The sequence below is a fragment of the Hyperoodon ampullatus genome, assembly GCF_949752795.1.
Source record: "Hyperoodon ampullatus genome assembly, chromosome: 1".
Taxonomy (NCBI): Eukaryota; Metazoa; Chordata; class Mammalia; order Artiodactyla; family Ziphiidae; genus Hyperoodon; species Hyperoodon ampullatus.
Genome location: NC_136914.1, coordinates 41,341,297 through 41,363,517, shown reverse-complemented (window position 1 = coordinate 41,363,517; position 22,221 = coordinate 41,341,297). Strand labels below are relative to the sequence as shown.

The following is a 22,221-nucleotide window of genomic DNA, read 5'->3' as shown; positions in this document are numbered from 1 at the left end:
AGAGCTTAGGACACATATCATAGAATAAACGAAACAGAATCACGTAAGAAAGTTTCTCCTGGAATTGGCACCACTGAGAAGCCCTTACATTCCCGGCTCAGCATTAGGCAAGCTTTAACAGAGTCCTTTCCTTTTCAGCATGCAGGCCTGAGTTGTATGAAGAGCTGTGAGCACAGTGGCAGGCAGCCCATCTGGGGCTGTAGGGAAAGCAGCCGGGCAAGAACTTTCTCCCCTTTGGGCACAGCCGGGCTTAGATCTCCATGGCGTATGGGAAGACAGCAGCATCATGGTCATTCTTCAAGTGCCTTACATTTAACATTTCTGTAGGAGCAGCAAATGCTAACAACTAAATTCCAATACTGTGCTTTCAAGCTGTTTATTGAGGTATGACAGAGAGAGTTGGAAAATCTAAAGAGGAACATTTCCTTTTCTTGGAAGTGTCTTTTGACAATAGGTCTCTGTTTCCTTAAAGTTTCTAGGTTTTCTAGTTCTCCTTCTGTCCATGAAACATGAAATGAAAATTATGGCACTGGCTGGTCAGCTGCTGAGAATAGTGCTGGGGTCCCTGTGTTAGACCAGGAAGCAGCTATGTGACTTGTAGGAAATACCTTAATCCCTCTAACCTTCACTTTTGTCATTTATAAAAACAAAAATTACAGGAGAGCTGTGAGGCAATTGCTCCAAGTGCCCTGCAAGTCGAGAATCTTGTGATGGTTTGGTGAGGTTGGTGATGTGACAGGCCTTTTCCCCTCCTGCTGTAAGGGGCCAATAACCCTGCTAGGACCTCGACTATCTTTCTGGGGGGAGCAGAACAAAGGCCCCCTTTCTTTCTTTTTTTTTTTTTTGCGATACGCGGGCCTCTCACTGCTGTGGCCTCTCCCGTTGCGGAGCACAGGCTCCGGACGCACAGGCTCAGCGGCCATGGCTCACGGGCCCAGCCGCTCCGCGGCATGTGGGATCTTCCCGGACCGGGGCACGAACCCGTGTCCTCTGCATCGGCAGGCGGACTCCCAACCACTGCGCCACCAGGGAAGCCCCCCATTTCTTTCCTTACCTTCTTTTCATTGATGTCTGCCGGCTCCTCTTCCTCATTCACTTCCTCTGGCATAGCTTTGATTTTGTTCAGAAGCTCGGCCTTGGGAGCAGACACGCTGTAGTAGAGAGGACAGTTGACCAACATGCCCACTGCTTCCTTGTCTTCACTGCTGGGTCAGAAAGAACAAAACATACAGCCACACGCAGCTTAATTTCACCATATGTTTGTCCATTCGGAAATGTGTAAAATAATTATATTCAATATCTTCCCAGAAATTAGGATGGACTAATAGGTATTTACTAGTGACTGCCTACTAACGTGTGGGGCTCTTGAAGCCAGCATACTTGGGATGGAAAACCACCAAGGGAAATACTGGGAAGGGGAGTGGGAGTCAGAACTACGGACATTTAACCTCTCTGCATGTTTCTCCTTTTGTGATAAACAGAATGATACTGACTCCCTGTTTCACAGAAAGACAACAGGGAGCCACGACTTAGTCACTGTGAAAGTATTTTCAAGGTGCTGCACAAATCTCAGGTTTTAGATTAATTATTTCCTACTCCTCCATGTTACCCATAATGTTTCTGATTGTCTACTATAACTGTTGCTTGGACACCTACCAATTTTCCTTTTCATGTAAGCCTGAGGCTGTATGTAAGCCTGGAATTTGGAGCTTGCTGGTCAACAGTGAATGAATACAAGATGTAAAATCTACTCACTGATTACACAGCAGGGGGATTTCAAGGCTGGAGAACAAACTAGAAGTTGGGAACCTGATAACTATGTTCTTTGTTTTACTATAATCAAGCTGCCTTTCATACTCTATAGGTAAAGCCCTACTCACTGAATAAACGACTCTATGGATGTAATTAGGTTCTCTAGGAGAGGTAATCTTGTGACATTGTTTAACATCCAGACCATCATTTTACTATGGAATAAAGAACCACCAAAAAGGTGTTTTTACTAGTTTCCCGCTTGCTGGGGTTGTTCCTCTAAACAGTACAGTCATATTAATCCAGTTAATTGAAAAGATGGGGAAAAGGTCTTCTGATATAGTCCCCCCCCAACATATATTCACTGCCTTACAAATAGGCTTCTTGGACGTCTATCTGATTAAACCTCACAGTGGCTATTTGCGCAGTCTCATGTACAACAAGGACAATGCTCATTTTTACCAGAAGATGGCGATGCCATCCTTTTGCAATTCCTTAGGAAGCTCTCAGTGCTGCAAAAGCTACATGACCATTTCACTTCTAAACTTATGTTCTCATGGATAATGCCAGGAAATGCTTTTCTAAGCATGTACTCGTAGATTACTTTGGTCTTCCTATAGCGAGTGATTGGAAGACAACCACCCGTGGTGAACCGACTGGCACATCCACAGAAACTCATCTGTGGGTCCCTCGTGTACCCAGTGGATTGCCTTGCACATTGTAGGTGCTTAAGAAGTGTCTGCTAAACACATGACCCTGGATAAGTCACTCCTCCTCAATTAGTCTCTGTTTGCCACATCTGAAAAAGGAGGGGCTGGACAAGGTGACTGCTGAGGGCTTGTATCAGGAGAGGCTCCGATAACCTATCAGATAGCCTGCAAGTACCACACAGCTCTTTCCTTTCTCTCCTCCCCTGCAACTCAAAAAAAAGTGTTCCTGTTAGTAATTTAGTGAGGATCTGTTGGAAATTTCTAAAATGCAAGCCCAAATTTAGATGGAATGCTCTCTGCTTTTATTTAGTCTGGAAGCTACTAACTGGAGCTCCGGACTGTTGATCCATATAGTTTTCATTGAAAATTTAACAGAAAATAAAAACCATTCTAAATCTCTCCCATAGTAGTCCCTTAAGGAAATCAAACATGCAAGAAAATATTGCAATAACCCGGGAGAAATCAAAAGGAGGAAAAATACAGACTGCTCACGTTCCTCTCACCGGCTGCGGGCAGGCGCTGGGATGCACATTACAGGACGGGGAACGCGCTGCTCAGGGAGCTTCGGGTGCAGACCCACGGCTAAACAAGACCATGGATGCACTCCTGTTCAGCCCCTTCCTGAGGTTCAGGATGTGAGCAGACGCCCACCCTACCTCTTCAAAGGTGAATGTCAGCGGAGTAAGTCAATCTGTTTCTCTAGGCTGTCACGCTTTTTACAAGACCCTGTTCACCTCGGCCGAGGGGAGGCCCGTGTGCTCACCACTTCCACCTGCCCGTCCCTTAGCACTGACCCATGTGGGGCTCTGTAAGGGCAACTCTGGCAGAACGGGCAGCTGCATGTGTGCTGAGTTTTTAAGGGCACTGTATAAGCACTGAGAGTGCACAGATGCCATTACTCACATGTTCTATGACTTCAGCTGGGCATGGTTCTCATTCCTCTCTGCTTCAGTTTCCCCATTTGTAAAATGGAGATAAAATCGGTAGCTATCTCAGAAGGTTCTCACGAAGATTAAATGAGATAATGTTTACATACAGAATATAATGCTTGATGCAGAGAACGTGAACGATAGGTTATAAACAGTAATTATTATTACTATTACTACTTGTTGCTGGGCAAACAACTCAAGGTAGGTCAGAGCCATTCCCCTAAGGCTGAGATGGAATGTCAGTCTGGGGTCAGGATCTTTGGAAGTGGGAAAACCTCAGATAAGCAGTTCTAGACTTATCATCACCCCCGTGGAAGGAGTTCAATTTTAAGTCTCTTTGGGGACATGACCAGGGACTTACCTCTTAGCTTCACATCCTGGGAAGCTGACAGTTCTCTGCATGGCCTTCCTCTTTATGCTGTTTTCCTTCAGCAGATTAGCATCTCGTGGAAACAAACCTTCCATCAGGTCCATAGTTGTCTTCATTCTGGAGTCTGGATCCAAAATGTCTGCCAGGGATTTGTCTTGGTGGACAATTTCCTTGGCCAGAGCCTCTGTTCTCATGTCTTCTGAGGTCTTCTGAGGACCAGAACTGACATTCTTTTCTAAACTTTGAGTCCCACTGACTGTGTCGTGGCTGAGGCTTTGGCTCTGGATGGAAGGTGGCTGCTCTGGGCTTGGCTGCTTGCTAAGAGACCCGGCAGGCTGGGGCAGAGCCCCGGTGTTAGAGGGTGGGTTGGTCTCATTGGCCTCTGAACTCTTGATGGAAGTTTGGGATCTGGAAGCCAGTATCTGACTATCAACCAAATGGGCTGCACCAGGGATGGGCCTTTCCTTGGCAACTGTCACCTTGGCAAGTTTGCCGGAGCTGCTAGGGATATTAAAAGAGAATGGTTAAGAGAAGAGTCAGCAGGAGGGTGAAGCAAGGCAGGGAGACGTTTGCACACGAGGGCGGTAGCTTCCCACACACATCAGGAGTCTCTGGGGTTGTTATTCCCCACAAACGGCAGGGTTCAAAAGGGCCTTTAACTAAGTCCACTAGTTGGTCACAGGGAGGTTGTGTGACTTTTTAAGGGGGACAGATCTAGCAGGAATTCAGTTTTGGTGAATGTTGCTCTTGGATTCCAGAGCTTTATGAAAGTGAACAGAGGGTAGTGAAAGGGAACAGGTGGTGTTTAGAGGAAGTTACGACAAAGGTGCTATCAGACAATGTGTTTTAGTGCTGTCCTAGGGAGTATGTGTTGGAAAGTGCCTCTTCCTCATTCTCCTGTTTTCCAAGCAGAGGTCTTCCCTAAACGTTAATGACCTTCAGCCTTACTCTTTATTCCTTCCTATGGACAGAGAGAGTGACTCTGCAAAGAGAAACTGACCATAGCCCATTCCTAGTCCAGCCTCTTGCTTTGGAGAGTAAGGTTACCTCCAGGCTCGCTCTTGCGTGCTCACACGTGTGCTTGCTGTGTGTGTGTCTAGCACAGCCTGTGACCAGGCGGGCACCCCTGTTTAATTTGGGGCTCAGTATCAGGAGGCCCACTTATACTCAGATAGGAGCCATATTCTCCAGGATCAGCTCTCTCAGTAATAAACGTGATTTTTTTTTTTGTCTTCTGAATGCCTTTTTCTTTTGCCTTATTTCTTAACGGGTTCAGAACTCTGGGCAGGGAAGAGGGATGCTGTTTATCTGGACCCTTTGAACCTGCCACGTCCACAGAAATGAACCTCACCTTGGCGCCCAAGGACTACTAAAATGACGACCACCAAGGTCAACAAATGGAACAGTTGCGCCAGTTTCGTGAGCTGGGCTCCTGTTAAAAAACCTCCACGGGGCTCTCCAGTGGCCAGCAAGAGGCGGCTCTGGGAAGCGTGGAGCGTGGGAATCTCTTACTGGGGAGGGAGACCCTTAACCTTGGCGGAGGGCTGCTCTCACCTGGCGTGGGGCTCCCGGTAGCCCTCGCTGTCCCACTGCTCCGCACACACAGCTTCAGGGGGAGGCGGAGGGAAGTGGTCCAGATTCTGGGCCGAGGCTTCCCAGCTGGGCGGCGGCGGCGCTTCGCAGGTGGGGCTGGAAGTGGCGGTGGAGCGCAAGTCCCTCACGAACACCTCGTCGTCGTCGTTGTCGTTGTCCTCCCGAGGTGGCAGGGAGGCCAGCGGGACCGACCCAGAGATCCGGAGGGAGACCCTGCCCAGAGTGCCCGGGGCGCCGAGGGGCGTGTCCGGGTTGGAAGTGCTGCTCGGGCTGGGGAGGGCCTGCGGCTTGGGGTAGTGCTTGGGGCTCGCTGCGCTGTCCTCGGGGAGGCTGTCCTCTCGGACCGCGTGGGCCCGCTTCACCCAGGGCGGGGAGGGCCGCGTCCCTGCTCCCTCCTCCTTCCTGCGCTCGGGGCTGGGAGGCTGGGCCGGCCGGTGGCCGCCATTTCTGGGGGTCCCGGCTGGGGTGCAGGGCTGGGCGGCGGCAGCCTGTGAGCAGTAGCTCGAGGGGCCAGGGGCAGGCAGGGCTGAGCTCGGCGGTGCAGCCCTGGTGTCTGGGAGATGCCCTTGCGCTCCTGAGGGCAGGGGCTGGGGGCAAGGCATTCTGCTGGCCTGCCTTGGAGGGTCCAGCGGTCCCAGACCCCTGCCGGGAATGGAGGCACCACCACCTGCTTTGCAGCCCGAAACCCCACAACGAGGGCTGGGATGGTGTTGGAGCAACATCTCTTCACGGCTGGAACAGCTGAATGGCCTGGAGTGGGATACAGACACATAGGTTAGCTCTGAAGAAAAGGGGCAAACACTGAGCCCAAGGTGCATTACATGGACGGGAAAAGCATTTGATGGGGAGAAGGAAGCCCGGAGAGGCTGCACACTGTCTTCCCTTGGCTGCTCACACAGAGAACCAAGTTTAAATGAGATGCCAAGTAGGCATAAACTCCTGCAGGAAAATGTCACACGGCAAGCCTGGGGTCACAAGGCATTTCTTTTTATTAACCCTCGCTCATCACCCCATCTACCTCCCCCCATGCAAGCCAGCTTTTGAGGACAGGCTTCAGGATATAAAAGGCAGGAGCAGGTATGTTTCTTCTGCTCCTTTTAGGACTAGTTTGGGAACCAGCTCCTGACTCTGGGGAAAAGAATGCCGCCTCATTCTTCACAGGTGTGAGCCCCAAGGGGGAGGTCTGTTTGGAAAGTATTTGCGTGGGCTGCTGAATCTGAAGGGTTTATTTACAACTTTCTCTTAGTCTCCCAGTGTTTTCATTTCTTAAAATGGAAAGTAAGAAGGAAAGGGAGAATCTCACCTAAGGAGCTAATAAGCAGTTACCTCTGGAGAAAGAGACTGACCATAACGAGCAAATAGGGTGCATGGTCGTTTAAACAGCTGTCCTCTAGGCTCTAAGGAAAAACCCAACAATTTCCAATACGTTTGTTAACGTGTTTGAAAGGAAAAAAAGGAGAACAAAAACAGAGAAAACACGTCTGCAGCACTGCCTGCCATGCAAGAGTTAATGTGAGGATAAAAATATCTCCAGCAAACAACCATAATTTGTAAATCCCACATTTGTAGCTCCCTGACTAGTGTGCAAGTGAATCTGGAGAGCAGATGGCATTTTTCATTTTACAGACCCGCGTCCTGAGGGAGCTGTGGCTCAGTCCCAAGTCAGAGCCCCAGCACAGGCCTGCCACGAAATCATCTAAGTGCCAGGTGAGGGCAAAGCAGCATAAAGAAGGAAAAGACCACAAAGAACCAAATTAGCTCTTCTCCTGCCATTATTTTTTCACTATAAACGCAAATGGTTGAGTAAGAGGCCCATCTTCCACTCAGATGCATGCCCTCCCCTCCCATCACAGATCCTTTTCATCTAGAAGCAGTTTCTTTACCAGAAGCCTGTCAATATTCAAGAGTGGCTACTCTGTCCTTCTTGGTGGGTTCCCAAATGGGTACACCAGAAACCCGGGGGCAGGAGGTTCACTGGGGGTGCTCCTTACCCCCATGTCTTATTCCTTTTGCTATCCCCAGATCCTGGCGCAAAGTACCCTCTCAGTAAATGTCTGTTGAACAAACGACGTCTCTTCTGCCCAACTGCTGTTTAGACTGCAGGCCATGAACTATTTTTAAACTTAGAATCCTCTAATAGGACATGGAGTAACTGGAATCTGATGTTTTAAGGACCAACTCAGGTACCTTCATTTTGCTTTTTAAAAAGGGGAGACATCACTAAAACACACAATAAAATAATATTTATCTTTTAAAGATGTAGCCCAAATAAACTTTGATATAATATTTTTAGTTTATGTTTAATCTTCCTAGTTTACAGGAACCATACTGTAAAAAACTATATTTTTGAAGGTAATAGTTGAGTTAAATGCTTCGTTTGGTTGAGAATACTTCTTCCTGGTGATTGTTTTCCAAGAATAAAGACTAGTATCATAAAGATTTTATTTCAGTCTCTTTTATAATAGAGTGTGAGAGACAAGCATCTATTGACATGTATCCAGTAATCTTAATATTCAGGAATTAAGTTTGATTAGTCTCATTTTTTTCCTTCATAGCATTTTTTTTAATGTGGTTTAAAAAAACCCCACATAACATAAAATTTACTACTTTAAATTCATTTTAATTTTAAATTCATTTAAAAATGTTCAGTTCAGTAGTGTTAAGTACACCAATATTGTTGCAAAACAGATCTCCAGAACATTTTCATCTTGCAAATCTGAAACTATATACTTATTAAGCAACAACTCTTCTTTTGCCACTCCCCTGGCCCTTGTAACCACCATTCTACTTTTCTATAAATTCGACTACTTTAGATACCTCATACAAGGGGAATCATAAAGTATTTATGACTGGCTTATTTCACTTAGCATAATGTCCTTGAGGTACATTCAGGTTGTAGCATGTGACAGCATTTCCTTCCTTTTAAAGGCTCAATAATATTCCACTGTATGCATACACCACATTTTGTTTATCTACTCATCCATCTGTGGACATCTGGGTTGCTTCCACCTCTTTGCTATTGTGAATAGTGCTGCCTCGAACATGGGTACAAAAATCTCTCTTCAAGACACTGCTTTCAATTCTTTGGATTTATACTCAGAAGTGGGATTGCTGGGTCATACGATAGATTTTTAATTTCTTGAGGAACCTCCATACTGTTTCCGTAGCAGTTATACCATTTTGTAATCCCACCAACAGTGCACAGGGGTTCCAATTTCTCCACATCCTCACCAACACTTGTTCTTTTATGTTTTTTCGATCGTAGCCATTCTAATGAGTGTGGTTTTGATCTGCATTTCTCTGATGATTAGTGATGTGCAGTATCTTTTCATGGGCCTGTTGGCCATTTGGAGAAATGTCTATTCAAGTCCTTTTTGGAATCCAGTAATTTGATTTTTTTGTGGTTGACTTTAGTTTCACCTTAGACTTCAGACCAGCTCTCTTTTGGCAGAGCTCTAGTTCACTGTTAGTCTTCCCTTGTCTCTAGCTTTGAATTAATGCAGCCAAACTAACATTCTCAGCCTCACCTTGACTGCTTCACTTTAGGCACAGCTCCAGGCGCAAGACCAACTACAGAAGGCTGCTCTTGGCAGTGAAGGAGGTAACCTAATACCCGCTTCCTGACCATGCTGGCAGTATTAGGTTGAGCTATCGAGAAGGTGAATGCCAGAAAAAGAGAGAAACATTGATTGAATGAAACATAGTAATAATTAAGGAACTGGCTTGAAAAAACATGGACAGTAGTAGGGAGGGTTTAAATATATTACCATTAGTAATAACAGATGACAGTAGATAGTCCTATAATGCTGCATTAAAACTACATACAGGCATGTGGTTCAGAGGAAACTCTCTTTGGAAATTTCTACTTCTTAAGCTCCAAGTGAATAGTTTAAAGATTCTAATTCTGAAAAATTGTCCATTATATTTTTTCTACCAAGGAGAAATGATTTTGATGGCAATTTTTAAAATATGAATTTCCTGCTATTTTCTATCTCTAAGTACCTAAAATAATGATTTTAGAGCTTTATTTTTTTACTTCAGGTGATTCCTGCAAGTTTGTCTTGTTCTGTGAAGGCTGTTCATGATGCTCATTCTTTCCCTAGTGCTTTATTCAGCAGACCTGATCCTCTGGGACAGAGCCAGAAGAGATCAGCCACGTTTAAGAGAGGCCCCACGTGTGAGAGCCAGAGGATATACTTGAGAAGAGCATATCCATCAACTATTCTGATGCCAAACTTACTGGAAGTCAACCATTGCCTCAATAGCACACATTCAAAACCTATTTTGAATAGTATCATTCTTAGAGAAAGTCATCTATAAATAAAAAAGAAAGCTCCCCATGGCCTAGACAAACTGAAGAGGTGGCACATGACACTATGAAACATCATAACATCACACTTTGATTTCTGGAAGAGAGGAACAGAAGCATTTAACTCCAGCAGCATTCATAAGGTAGAGGGCATCATAAATACAGATACATACCTGGATCCTGGGCCAGCCAAATAACATGGATCCTTCACAAGACCAAAGCCATTGTTTTCCCCCAAAAGCACATCCTTAAAACACAAGAGGCACAGCGTTATTACCAACAAACGGGTATTTAAATTTACCAAGGGGGTGGAGGTATAAAGGAGAAGGAACATTTATTGGAGGTCCACTATTTATTATCAGGCATCATGGTGGCACTCTTACATACTAACCCATTTCATCCTCAAAGCCCAGGAAGTACTGTTAATCCCACTGCATTGATGAGGACACAGGCCCCAAGGTCACAAGTGGCAGAACCTCAGTCTACCTCACTGGGTGCCTCTCCTAACAAAGACATTTTCTAAACAAGAGAAGTCTGATAACAATTATCTCCGGACTTCAAACGACTCCTATACTCGAAATATTATGATGAAAATTAAATCAAAGGGCCAAGCTTTCAAAACAGCAATAGGGAAATATGGGAGATGCCAGGAAAAGGAGAGTTTATTGGATTCAGCAAAATCTCAAGAATTAGATATGAATCTGGCTTGTAATCAGGTTGAAATACATTCTCTCTGGGAAAAACATCTCACCCACATGTAATGTCAGTAACTCTGGGGACACTTCAAGGGTAGTCATTATTTGTTTTTGTTTTAAATAAGGGTAGATATTAGTTTCCTGAAAGGGCTGTAGGTCAGTTTTTGTTAGTGTAAGATCAGTTCATATGTACAGGTCCCTGATGAAGATAATGATGTTGCTATTGATAAAACTCTCAATTATTTATGATAATAGGAGACAGGTAGAAAATAGGAAAATTAAATCCACATGTAATCCCTAAACTTAATTTCAACAATTTATTTCACCATTTATTCTGTCCAGAGGGCCGATTGCTTTTCATCAGCCCACCCCACTCTCTCTCTCTTTTTCTTTTTTTTCCCCCCAATCATTGGTAGAGGTACTAAGAAGCAACGAAAAGAGCCAAAGGTGGGTGGGAGAAGGTCCAAAGAAGAAACAACCCTGAATATTATTAGTAACTGCAGCTTCCCCCTACTCGGCATTTACTGTGTGCTGGACACTCAGCCAAGCTCCTTATAATCCTCAAATGATGTGCCTGGAGCTGTGTGAGGCACCTGGCATTTCTTCTGTAATTTAATCTATAACAATGGGGAGAGGGGAGGTAATTGCAGCTCAGAGAGGAGAAGTATCTAACCCACAATTAAGTAAGCAGCTAGGATTCAAACCATGATTTCCTCAAAGCCTAAGGTCGATCTTTGGAATCTTAAGTTGAATGGTGGCTGAGCTGGATACAATCAGATGTCAGCGCTTTGAGAAAAAGGAATTCCATTTGTCTCTGATTTGCTCAAATATCACTAGAGGGAATGGGAATTCCTACTCTCCGCAAAAGCCTATGGTCCCTTTATAACCAACAAGGACCTACTGTATATATAGCACAGGGAACTCTGTGCCATATTCTGTAATAACCTAAATGGGAAAAGAACTTGAAAAAGAACAGATATATGTATAACTGAATCACTTTGCTGTACACCTGAAATTAACACAACATTGTTAATCAACTAGACTCCAATATAAAATAAAAAGTTAAAAAAAAAAGTCTTTCCCCACTCCACCCCCTCTGTTGACATGAATGTTCACCTTCGCCAATAATTAACTGGAAAAGCCTATCTAGGTCCCCTTAAAGCTCCTAACCTAGTAACGTTCAAATATATATTTCTACTCTATTATTTCCTTTGAAATACAGTAGGAGCTTGATATTTCTGTGGGTGTATATAAAATAAAAGAACTCAGACCCAGTAATAGGCCATTGAGAGAACTCTACATCTCCTGTCAATGGAAATACCATTTGGACAGAAGGAAAATGCCTTCCCAACCTAGCAGAAAGCCCAAGGAGGATACATTCCTGTTGCATTTATTTGCTTAGATTGGGCACGTATGCACTTTCAAAGAAGACTTGATTTTCTATAAACCGGTAAGAAGTATAAACTATTATGACAATTTAGGAAAAAGCAGTGGCAATGGGAGAAATACCAGGTATAGAGTTAGGCCAACAGAAACTTGTTTAAGTGTCTGTTTTTGTTAATTGTCTCTAACTTCTTTTGACCGACTTAAAAGTACACCAGTTCTTATTCTTCATTAGGCACAGTACAGTTAGAACTATAAACCTGAATCCCATCCAATTCCGATTCTCACTCTTCCTTTGGATTCTGAATTAAATATCCTAATATCTCTATGACCAATGAAATATGAAGACGATATTCATCTACTTTGTAATATCAGCTTCAAGTATCTGCTAAAATGAATTAGAAATTCAGCTTTAAAAATTTTGAATGTTATTTAAATGTATAACAGTAATTGATAAATGTTAAAATGAAATCAATTCACTGGCTGGAGTTTTCAGATATAAGATGTTTAACTCTCACCTCCCTCCAGTCGCCCAGTCTTTTTTGATACCGGGAGGTAGCGTGGTATAGCGACTTAAAACCTCTGGAGTCAGATAGTAGGGGGTCAAAACCTTGCTCCCACTATGTTGGGCAAATTTCTCAGCTTTTCTGTGCCTCAGTTCCCTTATCTATAATATGGCGATAACAACGGTATCGCCTCCTTTGCATAGATGTAGGATTAATTTTAAGCTTATAAAACACAGTACAGTGACTGGCACATAGTAAACATTTGATTATTAGTAGCTATTTGTAACTTTACATTTTGTGGAAAGTTGATTCTGTTATTTATCCCCAAGCTTGTTGAGAGGTACTAAAAATGATATACAAGATGCATCCTACAGAATCAAGACTACATCCAACATTGTGGGGTTCCATGCATTGAGCAATTTCCTCAGCAATCAAATGTCTGTCACATCATCACATGGTGAATGTGCTACATATAAGAAAGGAAGGTCTCTGAAAATACAGTGAGAACCAGAGAAGACTCTAACTCAGCATCTGGAAAAAAAAAAAAATACCCCACCAGGAATCTTATTTCTCCAAAAGGTTTCTTTTTATAGCCTCTGCTATATTTTAGATCTATGCCAACGAACAGGTGTAAATTTCCATCTCCAAGGCAGAAATGTTTGGATTTTTTTCCTGCAGCTTTGCAGGGCCTACCTACTTTAAAACAGTGAAGTTTTCTAAAGTCTCACAGAAAGTAGGAAATAGCCAAGAATTTGATGTGCCCTTCAGCTCCATCACTAATATCCATTTGTTCTGCAATTACACCTTTAAAATTAAGAGGAATTAAAGGAGAGGGAATGGGAGGCTGCTTGTTCAGAGACGACCACAGCTGGCTAAGGAGAGGCCCAGGGCTGCTGAGTGTCTGAGCAGGTCTCAGGCTACAAAAAGGTGGCAGCCTTCTACAGTCATCGTTTCAGGCCCAAGAATGATCAAGTTTTATAAACAGAGAAACTGATTTCCATGCTGACCTTGTTTGGGAAGCAAAAACTATCCTCACTAATGGACTTTTGAAAAGGAGCTGAATCCTTGCCCAAAGCTTGTAAAATCCTGCTCTATTAGCATCTGCCTGGCAGGAGCAAGCAGCATTTGTTGGGATGCCTCGGACTGAGCCAGCACCGGAAACAGACTCCATATTTTGGGTTTAACTCAGCCAGATGATTTAGTCGCTACAGGGTCACTTAATTTCTGACAGTCCTCTGAAGCTGGGGTGAGAAAAATTGTTATTTAACACCTTCACCAAAGCTTAATGATAATGGTAAAAGTTACTGGAATTTATTCAAATAAATAATAATATCTTAAAATATTAACCACAATAATTATGTGGAGACTAGTTTTATTTTGTTTTTCACTAGTTCTACAACTAAGGTAGATAATGGGTGTATGAAGAAGATGCAAGGGGCAGACCTTGCCATGGACCAGTCTCAGGGCAGGCACGGTGCAGCTGCTGAGCCAGGGAATGAAGGAGGAAGCCTAAGAACACAGTCTTGATGCAGTTGCAATCTGGGGGATGATAACCTATTTTCAGAATCTGTAGGAGCAAAGCAGCGCAGATAAAGTATTTCACGTTGAAATATTTCCCCCCTCTGGCATCGTATTCCTCACATTAAATAATTTCTAAATATGGTACTCGCTTTATTAAAGAGAACATAAATAATGTTCTGTATTTAACTGTCTTTCTAGAAAGTTTTTCAAATAATACCAAATAATTGGGATTTAATTGGGATCATTTCTCTATACTGCCTATGTTTTAGCTCTATTTCCCAGTTTACCAGGCTTGAGAAGTATCTGGAAGGGAAGGCAAAATAACATTCATAACCATCCAACAAATTCCTCAAGAGAGAATAATGACATCGATCAGAAGATGATTTAGTTTTCACCTAAACATTTCTATTTTCTTTAGAACATGGGGAGAGAAATAGAGAAAATGTTTGTTCTGCTACACGGTGAGCTAGCAGAACCGTAGCTAGCAGAACAGCTAGTTTGATGGGTGAAGCCCATCAAACTAGCTGAAATGGCATGTTACACATATGGATTTTAAAAGCGTCTTAGGGGTAGGATAAGGACTGGAAATTAGCTCTGTTCTTCACGTTAAGGGGTGAAAAACAGCTACTGGAGGCTTATGGAGGATTGCCTCTATAGACTCTGTGTGTGTGTGTGTGTGTGTGTGTGTGTGTGTGTGTGTGTGTGTCTGTGGTGTGTGTGGGTTATATTGGGGAGAAGATATTTCTGAAGAGAAAATATCTGGGAGGGAGCAGTATTTTCTCACAATGCTGTGCGTATGTGTGTTGCAGAAGCAGTGCAGCAGACAGATGTCTCAGGCAGTAATGGCTAACTCTTCTTTGTCCGAAGCTGTTTCCTCCAACTCAATGCCTCCCCGACACAACCTCCAACTCTTTGTCAACATCCTGCTCATCCTTTATAGCCTGGTTCATATCCCTTCTCCTTCAAGAGATGCTCTCTTAGATCCTCTCAGAATTACTATCCCTCCCATAGCATCTTATTTATAACCACTCCCAAAGCATTCACTATTCGTGTTAGTTATTTATACATAAGTTCATAGTCCTTGCTCAATTGTGAACCCCAGAAAGGCAAGACCCTTATTTTCCTTTACGTTTCCTTTAAACCTATAAGCAGTCCTTTTCGTAAAACATATGCTCTACAAATGCTTGCTGAATGATTAAATTCTCTGCTGGGGAAAACAGAATCTGAGAAGGGACAATGGAGGGGTATTCTCCCCTGTGGTAACATATATGTGAATTCCTCACATCTTCTTACCTGGGAAGGGAACCATGAGGCAGGACATCGACCTGCAGTGCACGTGGAGCTTGAGGATGGGCTAAGAATTAGGGGAATTAATAGACTCCTGGAGTCAGAGTGCTCGGATTTTACTCCTAGCTCCGCCTAAAATTTCCAGTGGAAAGCACCTCGTGATCTTTTCATAGTCTGGAGACTTTATGAGAGAACTGGAAAGTCTGACATTCTCCTATCTCGCCACGATAGTACACAGAAAGAGACAGAGAGACATGGATTTGATATGGATAATACACTCCACCACATAGGATTATTTTGAGCATTAATGAGATAATAAACATAAAAGCATACTTAGTTGAGGGCCTGGAGCTCAAGAACCAACAATTATCAAAGTCAATAACTATACTTATTTTGTAAATGCAAAAGTCCAATAGAAACAAAGAAGGTAGGAAGCTAACGTCTTTAAAATACTGAGACATAGCCTCTACTGCATGAACTTAAAAAAAGAGAAAAGCAAAACAAACAAAAAAACAAAACGCAAAAAAACCCCAAAACAAAGAAAAAAGATAACCCCTAAATTTTCCTAATCTAATTCTTACACTGAGAAGTGGGTGACACTAAAATGAAGTTATTATATATATGTATATACTATATAATACATACATACTATATATGTATGTGTGTATGTATATTATATACACTTGTCTCCCAGTACCCCGAGGGAATTGGCTCCAGGACCCCCAGGGATGGATACCAGAATCCACCTGATGCTCTATACTGATAAAATGGCATAGTATTTGCATATAACCTACACACATCCTCCTGTATACTTTAAATCATCTCTACTTACAATCTAAATACTATGTAAATAGTTGCTGGTGTGCTGGCAAATTCAAATTTTGCTTTTTGGCACTTTCTGGAATTTTCCCAATATTTTCCATTCCAGTGCAGAACCAGGAATACGAGGCCTACTGCGTGTGTGTGTACACATATACATCTATATCCATTGATACACACACATATATATGTATAGATATCTATATCGGTATACGATACATGTATCTACATAAGATATCTACACAGCTGTATCGATATCTATGTATTATATATCTGTATCTCTGTAATGATCTCATCAGACAGGGGCACTGAGAAAGCACCTTATGAAAACGAATGCTACTCTCTTGCGTGTAAAAGGAAAACGAAGAGGAGAGGAGGGGTTAGAGAAGCCGCACTAAGGCTTCCAGGGTGCAAGGGGCAGTGCTAGGACCCGCTGGCTGCACATACCTGGCGCTTGTCAGCGGTGGGAGATGACCGTGACCTCATGTGGACAGGGACGGCCTGGACGCCTGAGCGCTCCAGCAGGTCCTCGGCCGACATGGACTTCCCGGACCTCCCGGCCGCGGACCCCCACGGGGAGGGCTCCCCAGGGGTCCTGTCCAGCCTCTGGGGGCCCTTTGGACCGCCGTTAGCTCCACCGAGCAGTTCTCTCGGGGCTTGGTCTCCGCGGCGCCGTTCCCCGAGGTGGCGGCCGCCGGCAAAGGAGCTGCTGCGATCTCGGGGGGTCCGTGGCAGCTCCCCGCCACCCCCTTCCGCGGTGGCCGGCTGGAGGGCGGCCTCCCTGCGGGGCGGCAGGCTGGGCTCCCGCAGAGAGGAGAGACTGGAGGCCGCTGCGAGGCCGGGGCCCTCGGGTGCGGCCTGGGGGTAGGCGCTCTGGGCGCGCTCCCGCAGCGGCCCAGGCTCCTGGAGGCCACAACCGGCGGCAGCGGGCCGCTTGCCGGTCTTGCGCTGAATGTAGTCGGCCAGTGCGCTCTGCTGGAACTGCTTCAGCTCGGGTCCCGACAGGCTGAGGGTGGAGCAGGCCCTGCCGTCTCGCTCGAAGATGCGGCGCCGGTCAGCCACCGAGCTCTCCGCGAACTGAGGTCCCTTCCTTGGCGGGCCTGGGGGTGCCGGCTCGGCCTCCTCCGAGACTCCCACCTCGTGCATCTTCTCGGGCTCCGAGTACGAGCGCTTCTTCTGCTCGGGGGTCAGGTGCCTGCGCGGCCCCCTCCGGGCGGCGGGGGGCGCGGGCCGGGCAGGGTCGCCCTCAGCCGGGGTCACGCTGTGCCGCTCGCGCGGGGTGTGCGGGGAGGCGGAAGCCGGCGCCTCCGGGCTCCGCAGCCCCACGTGGGCCGAGGCGGGTCGCAGCCGCCAGGGCCTGGCAGCTGTGGGCGTCCCCGGCTCGAGGTCCCGGCGTCGAAAGGAGGTGGCGCCCAGGACGCGGGACTGCGCATCCTTGATGCTGTTCCGGTAGGCGCGGCTGAAGGGGGCATCCTGCACGGGCGACTCTGGCGTGCGGGGCCGGTCATCGGGCCACACGGCCTCCTTCTCGGCCTCGCTGAAGAGCTGGAAGGTGCTCTGGCTGCGGAGCAGGCGAGCGTCCCGCCTCGGCTGCTGACCACACGGCTGCCAGGAAACCTCTTCCGGCTTCGGCTCCCCGTTTTTGCAGTGCGGCTCCCCATTGCCTAGGGGTTCAGTGGATTCGGAAAAACGGATATGGGCCTTTGTCTCCTCCAAGTCATTCCCCAAAGTATTAGAAGTTGGGAGTGTCCTGCTGGGCCTGTGGTTATAACCGTAACTAGAGCTGCCCGCACTCGGGGGTCTCTGGCTCCCTTGCTCTCGTTGCTCGATCTTGGAAACCTTCTCCAGGACCGAGCAGTGGGGCTTCCCATACTGGAAGCCCTGCAGAGCCAAGGCGCTGCTGGAGCTGAGCCTCCTTCGGCCCAGACTGGATGTCTCCTGCGGGGGTGGGGAGGGCAGCTCTTCATACCTTGGGTCTGAACTGTGGAATGAAGCCAAGGCACTGGTTCTCCCCTCAGGCCTGGGATAGGAAACTGACCTGTCCAGCTGGCTCCTGTGATCAGGAACAACAGTCCTTCCAGAGTCCTCTGCCTTGGTGCTGACCGCACAGGTGGACGTGCCTTCCAGGTAGATCTCCTGGGCTCCCCCTCCTAGATCCAGGCTGCTTTGCCTTCTTAGACTCTCAGGAATGTTTTGGAGGGAGGAGAAGGCAGATGTGGTCTTGCCGAAGTTGCTTGGCATGCTCTGGCCCAGGCTGCCTCTCTCGAGCCTCCGCCGGAGGTTGGCATTGTGGTCTTCATGGAAATCACCCTCCCAAGGCTCTGAGGGCAGGAAAGATCTCTTGTCTTCACCCACTTGCCAGGCCTGAGCCGGAGGGGATTGGAGGCTGTGGTAATTAGAATATTTGTTGCCCTGGGTGCTCTTTCTCTCACTGGGATGTGGGCTGTCGCCTTGGAGAGGTGTGAGAAGTCTCTTCAGGGAGGTCTCCTCCTCGTTTTCAGGCACTGAGAGGAAATGGACTTTGTAGGGGACACATTTGGCCGAAACTTCAGGTTTCCTCTCTCCTGGGGACACTGAATCATGTTCTAGGGGCTGGCAGAAGGCAAAGCCAGGCCTGCTAGATCCACTTTGGTTCCCATTCTCATCAAGGGGGGCCGTCTTGTCGCAAGCTCCCTGCGGAGCTGGATACCCACCCTCCTTGGCCAGCGCAGGGTAGAGGGTGCCGTTACCACTCACGGAAGGCCGGGGCACCTGGGCAAAGTGTGGCTCCAGGGAAGGTACTGGGTAGATGCCAGTCGGCAGCAGAGGTTGGCCAGGTTGGGCCTTCTGGGTGTAATTATGCTTGGGCTTCACTGGGGGGCTGTTTTCTGGACTCTTCTCCAGCACAGTATGCAGCTGTTCCTCTATGAAGGGAGATTTCAGGGTGCCTGCAGAGTTTGCCTGAGGCCGGCAGAACCGTTTCTGATCAAGGCTAGACCAGGAGCCAGGCCGTTCTCGCTGCCGGAAGGCCGCATAACTGTCACTCCGAGCCGGGGGCAGGGGCACACCCACTTTAGGAGGCAAGTTGTCCGCGGTGGTCTCCAAGGAGCTGGGGCAGTGCTGGCTCCAGGAGGGGGGTGCCGCTTCCTTGCCCCGAGGAACACCAGGCCATTTCTCATAGCCCCGACCATCTGCCAATGCTCGGGCCTCCTTACCTTGCAGGAGCAGGCCTGAAGAGTTCACCTCATACTCTGCTGAGACCCCCCTCCGGGGATCATAGACCGTCTTAACATAGCGAATGTCTGCCTGCCTCATCCCTTCTAGGAGGCCACCTCGAGCAGAAGTGGTGTCCACGGAGCCTGAACGCTCCCGGCCAGAGATGCCGGGGGCCGGATATTCGAGGATGCTAGAACTGGCGGAGAAGGAGCTGTAAGCCGAGTCTCTCTTGTTATGGAGCTGGCCAAGCTGCTCAATGCTGCTCGTAGACTTGGCCGGGGAGAGAGGGTGGCAGGGCGGGCATCCCCCGCTGGGCTCCAGGCTGTCCGTGCTCCCCTGGGAGCTGCACCGGTCGGGGCTCCGCCTCAGATAAGCATGGTCATAGCCGGAGAGGTCCCTGGTAGAGGAGCTGGAAGAAAGGGAGGCACAGCAGTCAGCAGGGAGTCCGTATCGTTCAGCAGGCTTACAGGCACGCGGCCCAGCCTATAAACGTGCCCTTGGGAAAGATGTTTGGTTTCTGGAAGGGTGGGGGGAAAGGGTCATATTTGGGCCTTGCTCAGCCTCCCTACGTGTCGTCACTAGGAGTAACTGCCCAACGCCGCAACCTATATGCCACTCATCAATCACCCAGGCTCGCCGAGGGAGAAGCGGGGAGCACGAGGAAGCCACGCGGCCCCTGGACACGGGCGGCACACTGATGGGATGTGCTCCATGCCGGAAGTGACGTTCTGCACACGCCAAGAAATGAGAGAGGTGGGCGAGGAAAGAGGAAGAAGAGTGATGGAGACTGACATTTTATGTCTCTTGGGGCGTCTGTGGGGAGAAGGGGAAAGCTTAGTAAGAGACCAGGCACGTGAATGGGTGAGGGAGACTCTGCACGTGTCCACGGTTTTAGTTAATATCTTTCCTTTTTATGGAATTGGAGGGCTACTCCCTGGCGATCTTCCTGGAATCTCAACTGTACAAGAGACAGTTTGTTTGTGGGGGAGAGAGCCAAACACAAAGCTGAAAGAGAGAAATACTGCGAGGATATTATAGAGCTAGAAAAAGTGGATGAGAGAGAAGGAGAGGCAGGCTGGAGAAGAAGCTTTAATCACAGGAGGCTCTTGGGTGCTGGGAGCCAGTCACCCACGGACCACTTCCCAGAGTCTGGGCAAAGCCTCATACACTGGAGGGTAAGACCTCCTTCACGAGCTCGTCCAGGTGATTTTCAGAGCCTGCTTGGGGGAGGGGGAGTGACTCTCACTCCTGGCATCATACACCCCAGAAAGTTGCCCTAAGACAGAATTACTTATAATTAGCTTTAATTATAAAATCAAAATATACTTCACCCCAGCATGTTGGGGGAGAGAGGACATGGACATAGGAAGGAGTAAGTAGCTCAAAAATCGAACAGCAGTCTCAATAGTTCAAACATTTGTGACTCACTATTCTCTAAAGAAGAGAAAAGAAGTACTAAGAGTTCTTGCCTGAGGTTTTCCATTTTAAAATGAATAGGCCTTTAAACACTATTAAAATTCATGGAGCTATTATTATATTTCTAGATCTCATGTAAGTAAGTATGGTGTCTTAATGGCCGAGTATGCGATAATGCTTTGTGGCTGGACTGTCTCCAGAGTATATGGGAAGAGACTATAGAAGGATCACCTGCTGAGTCAAAACTGGCGCTGGAATTCAAGGAAAAGAAGACTACATTTTCAGCAACTCACCCTAAGAATAATTTTCTCTATCAAGGGAAGTGAGCTTACTGAATGGAGCATCCTGCTTTGGGAGGGACAGGTATAAATTCAAGGGAGAAAGGAAGGGAACAGCTCCTGAGCCAGCCAGATTAGGGAAGTCAGTCCTGGCACCCAGTGGCATGGTATATGTCACTGCCAGTTTTTACTCCCACTCCCCTCTAAATGAAGAGGCTGTGATGAAAATGCACATGACACGGCTCAGTTGAGGATAATCCCATATGACCCGCTTGTACTTCCCTTTAGCTCCTCTAACAGAAGATTCAGAGCTAATACTTTGAGGGCACATGGAAGCAGTAGACCCCACAAGGGCTGTTTTGCTCATCAATTCCATGCAGGTGGTAGACACTACTTAATCCTCCTCCCAACTGCTAAGAATTTTAGCAGTCTTTCACTAAAAGGGCAATTCAAATCTAATTTAGGAGCATGCAAAAAAAATCAAAGTGAATAAACCGATGACTTTACTGTAACACTGCTGAGTGGAAGGAAATGCCACCACCAACATATCTCAAAATACAGATGGTATCTAGAAATATGAAATCACTGGTAAATCTCTAGCCAGGCAGAGCAAGGGTAGAGTGGGTTCCATCCTGTAGCCAAGGGAAACTTAACCCACCATTCCTCAGATGGAATGCATCACATGAGGACCAGAAGTGCTCTTCCCTGCTACTCAGGGAGGGCTGTGTCCCTGCTGAATTCCCATTCCCAAGCTGACTGGGAACTAAGACCAAGTGACCTATACCATGCCATGACATGGAGTGCCCTGACATCACCCTCTAGGAACAAGTTCTTCTACCGTGTTCTGGAAGCAGTCATTCTGACTACCCTTGCCATTCCTGCTTCCAAGATGGGGTACTCTTAATGATGGTTGAGAAGAACTTGGCATGAAGGTCTTCAAGCCCTGCAAGAGTTGCAGCCAACACAGAGACAGACTTACTCTTAAGATGAGTGCATCAAGTGTGTCAGAGTTCTTACTGTGGTCTGACAACTTCTCCTACCTCATTTTCTACCGCCCTCCTTCTTGCTCACTGCACTCTGGCATAATGGCCAACTTACAGCACCTCAAACCCATGAAATAGGACTTCCCTGGTGGCGCAGTGGTTAAGAATCCACCTGCCAATGCAGGGGACACGGGTTCGAGCCCTGGTCCAGGAAGATCCCACATGCCGCGGAGCAACTAAGCCCACGTGCCACGACTACTGAGCCTGCGCTCTACAGCCCGCGAGCCACAACTACTGAAGCCCGCATGTCTAGAGCCCATGCTCTGCAACAAGAGAAGCCACTGCAGTGAGAAGCCCGCGCACCGCAACAAAGAGTAGCCCCCGCTCGCTGCAACTAGAGAAAGCCCGCGCGCAGCAACGAAGACCCAACGCAGCCATAAATAAATAAATAAATAGACAGACAGACAGATAAATAAAT

The 22,221-nt window shown here is 46.9% G+C and overlaps 1 protein-coding gene across 1 annotated transcript in view; it reads right to left on the bottom strand.

Annotated features, from left to right (window-relative positions):
* SHROOM3 (shroom family member 3) overlaps window positions 1-22,221 on the bottom strand; it is a gene marked incomplete at its 5' end in the record, with an annotated part of 318,759 nt that overhangs the window by 17,193 nt on the left and 279,345 nt on the right. Inside the window, 5 exons of the mRNA XM_079709194.1 lie at window positions 1,055-1,205; window positions 3,750-4,256; window positions 5,313-6,101; window positions 9,834-9,907; window positions 16,319-19,475. Of these exons, the coding sequence (XP_079565320.1) occupies window positions 1,055-1,205; window positions 3,750-4,256; window positions 5,313-6,101; window positions 9,834-9,907; window positions 16,319-19,475 (4,678 nt within the window). The remainder of the gene's footprint in view (window positions 1-1,054; window positions 1,206-3,749; window positions 4,257-5,312; window positions 6,102-9,833; window positions 9,908-16,318; window positions 19,476-22,221) is intronic.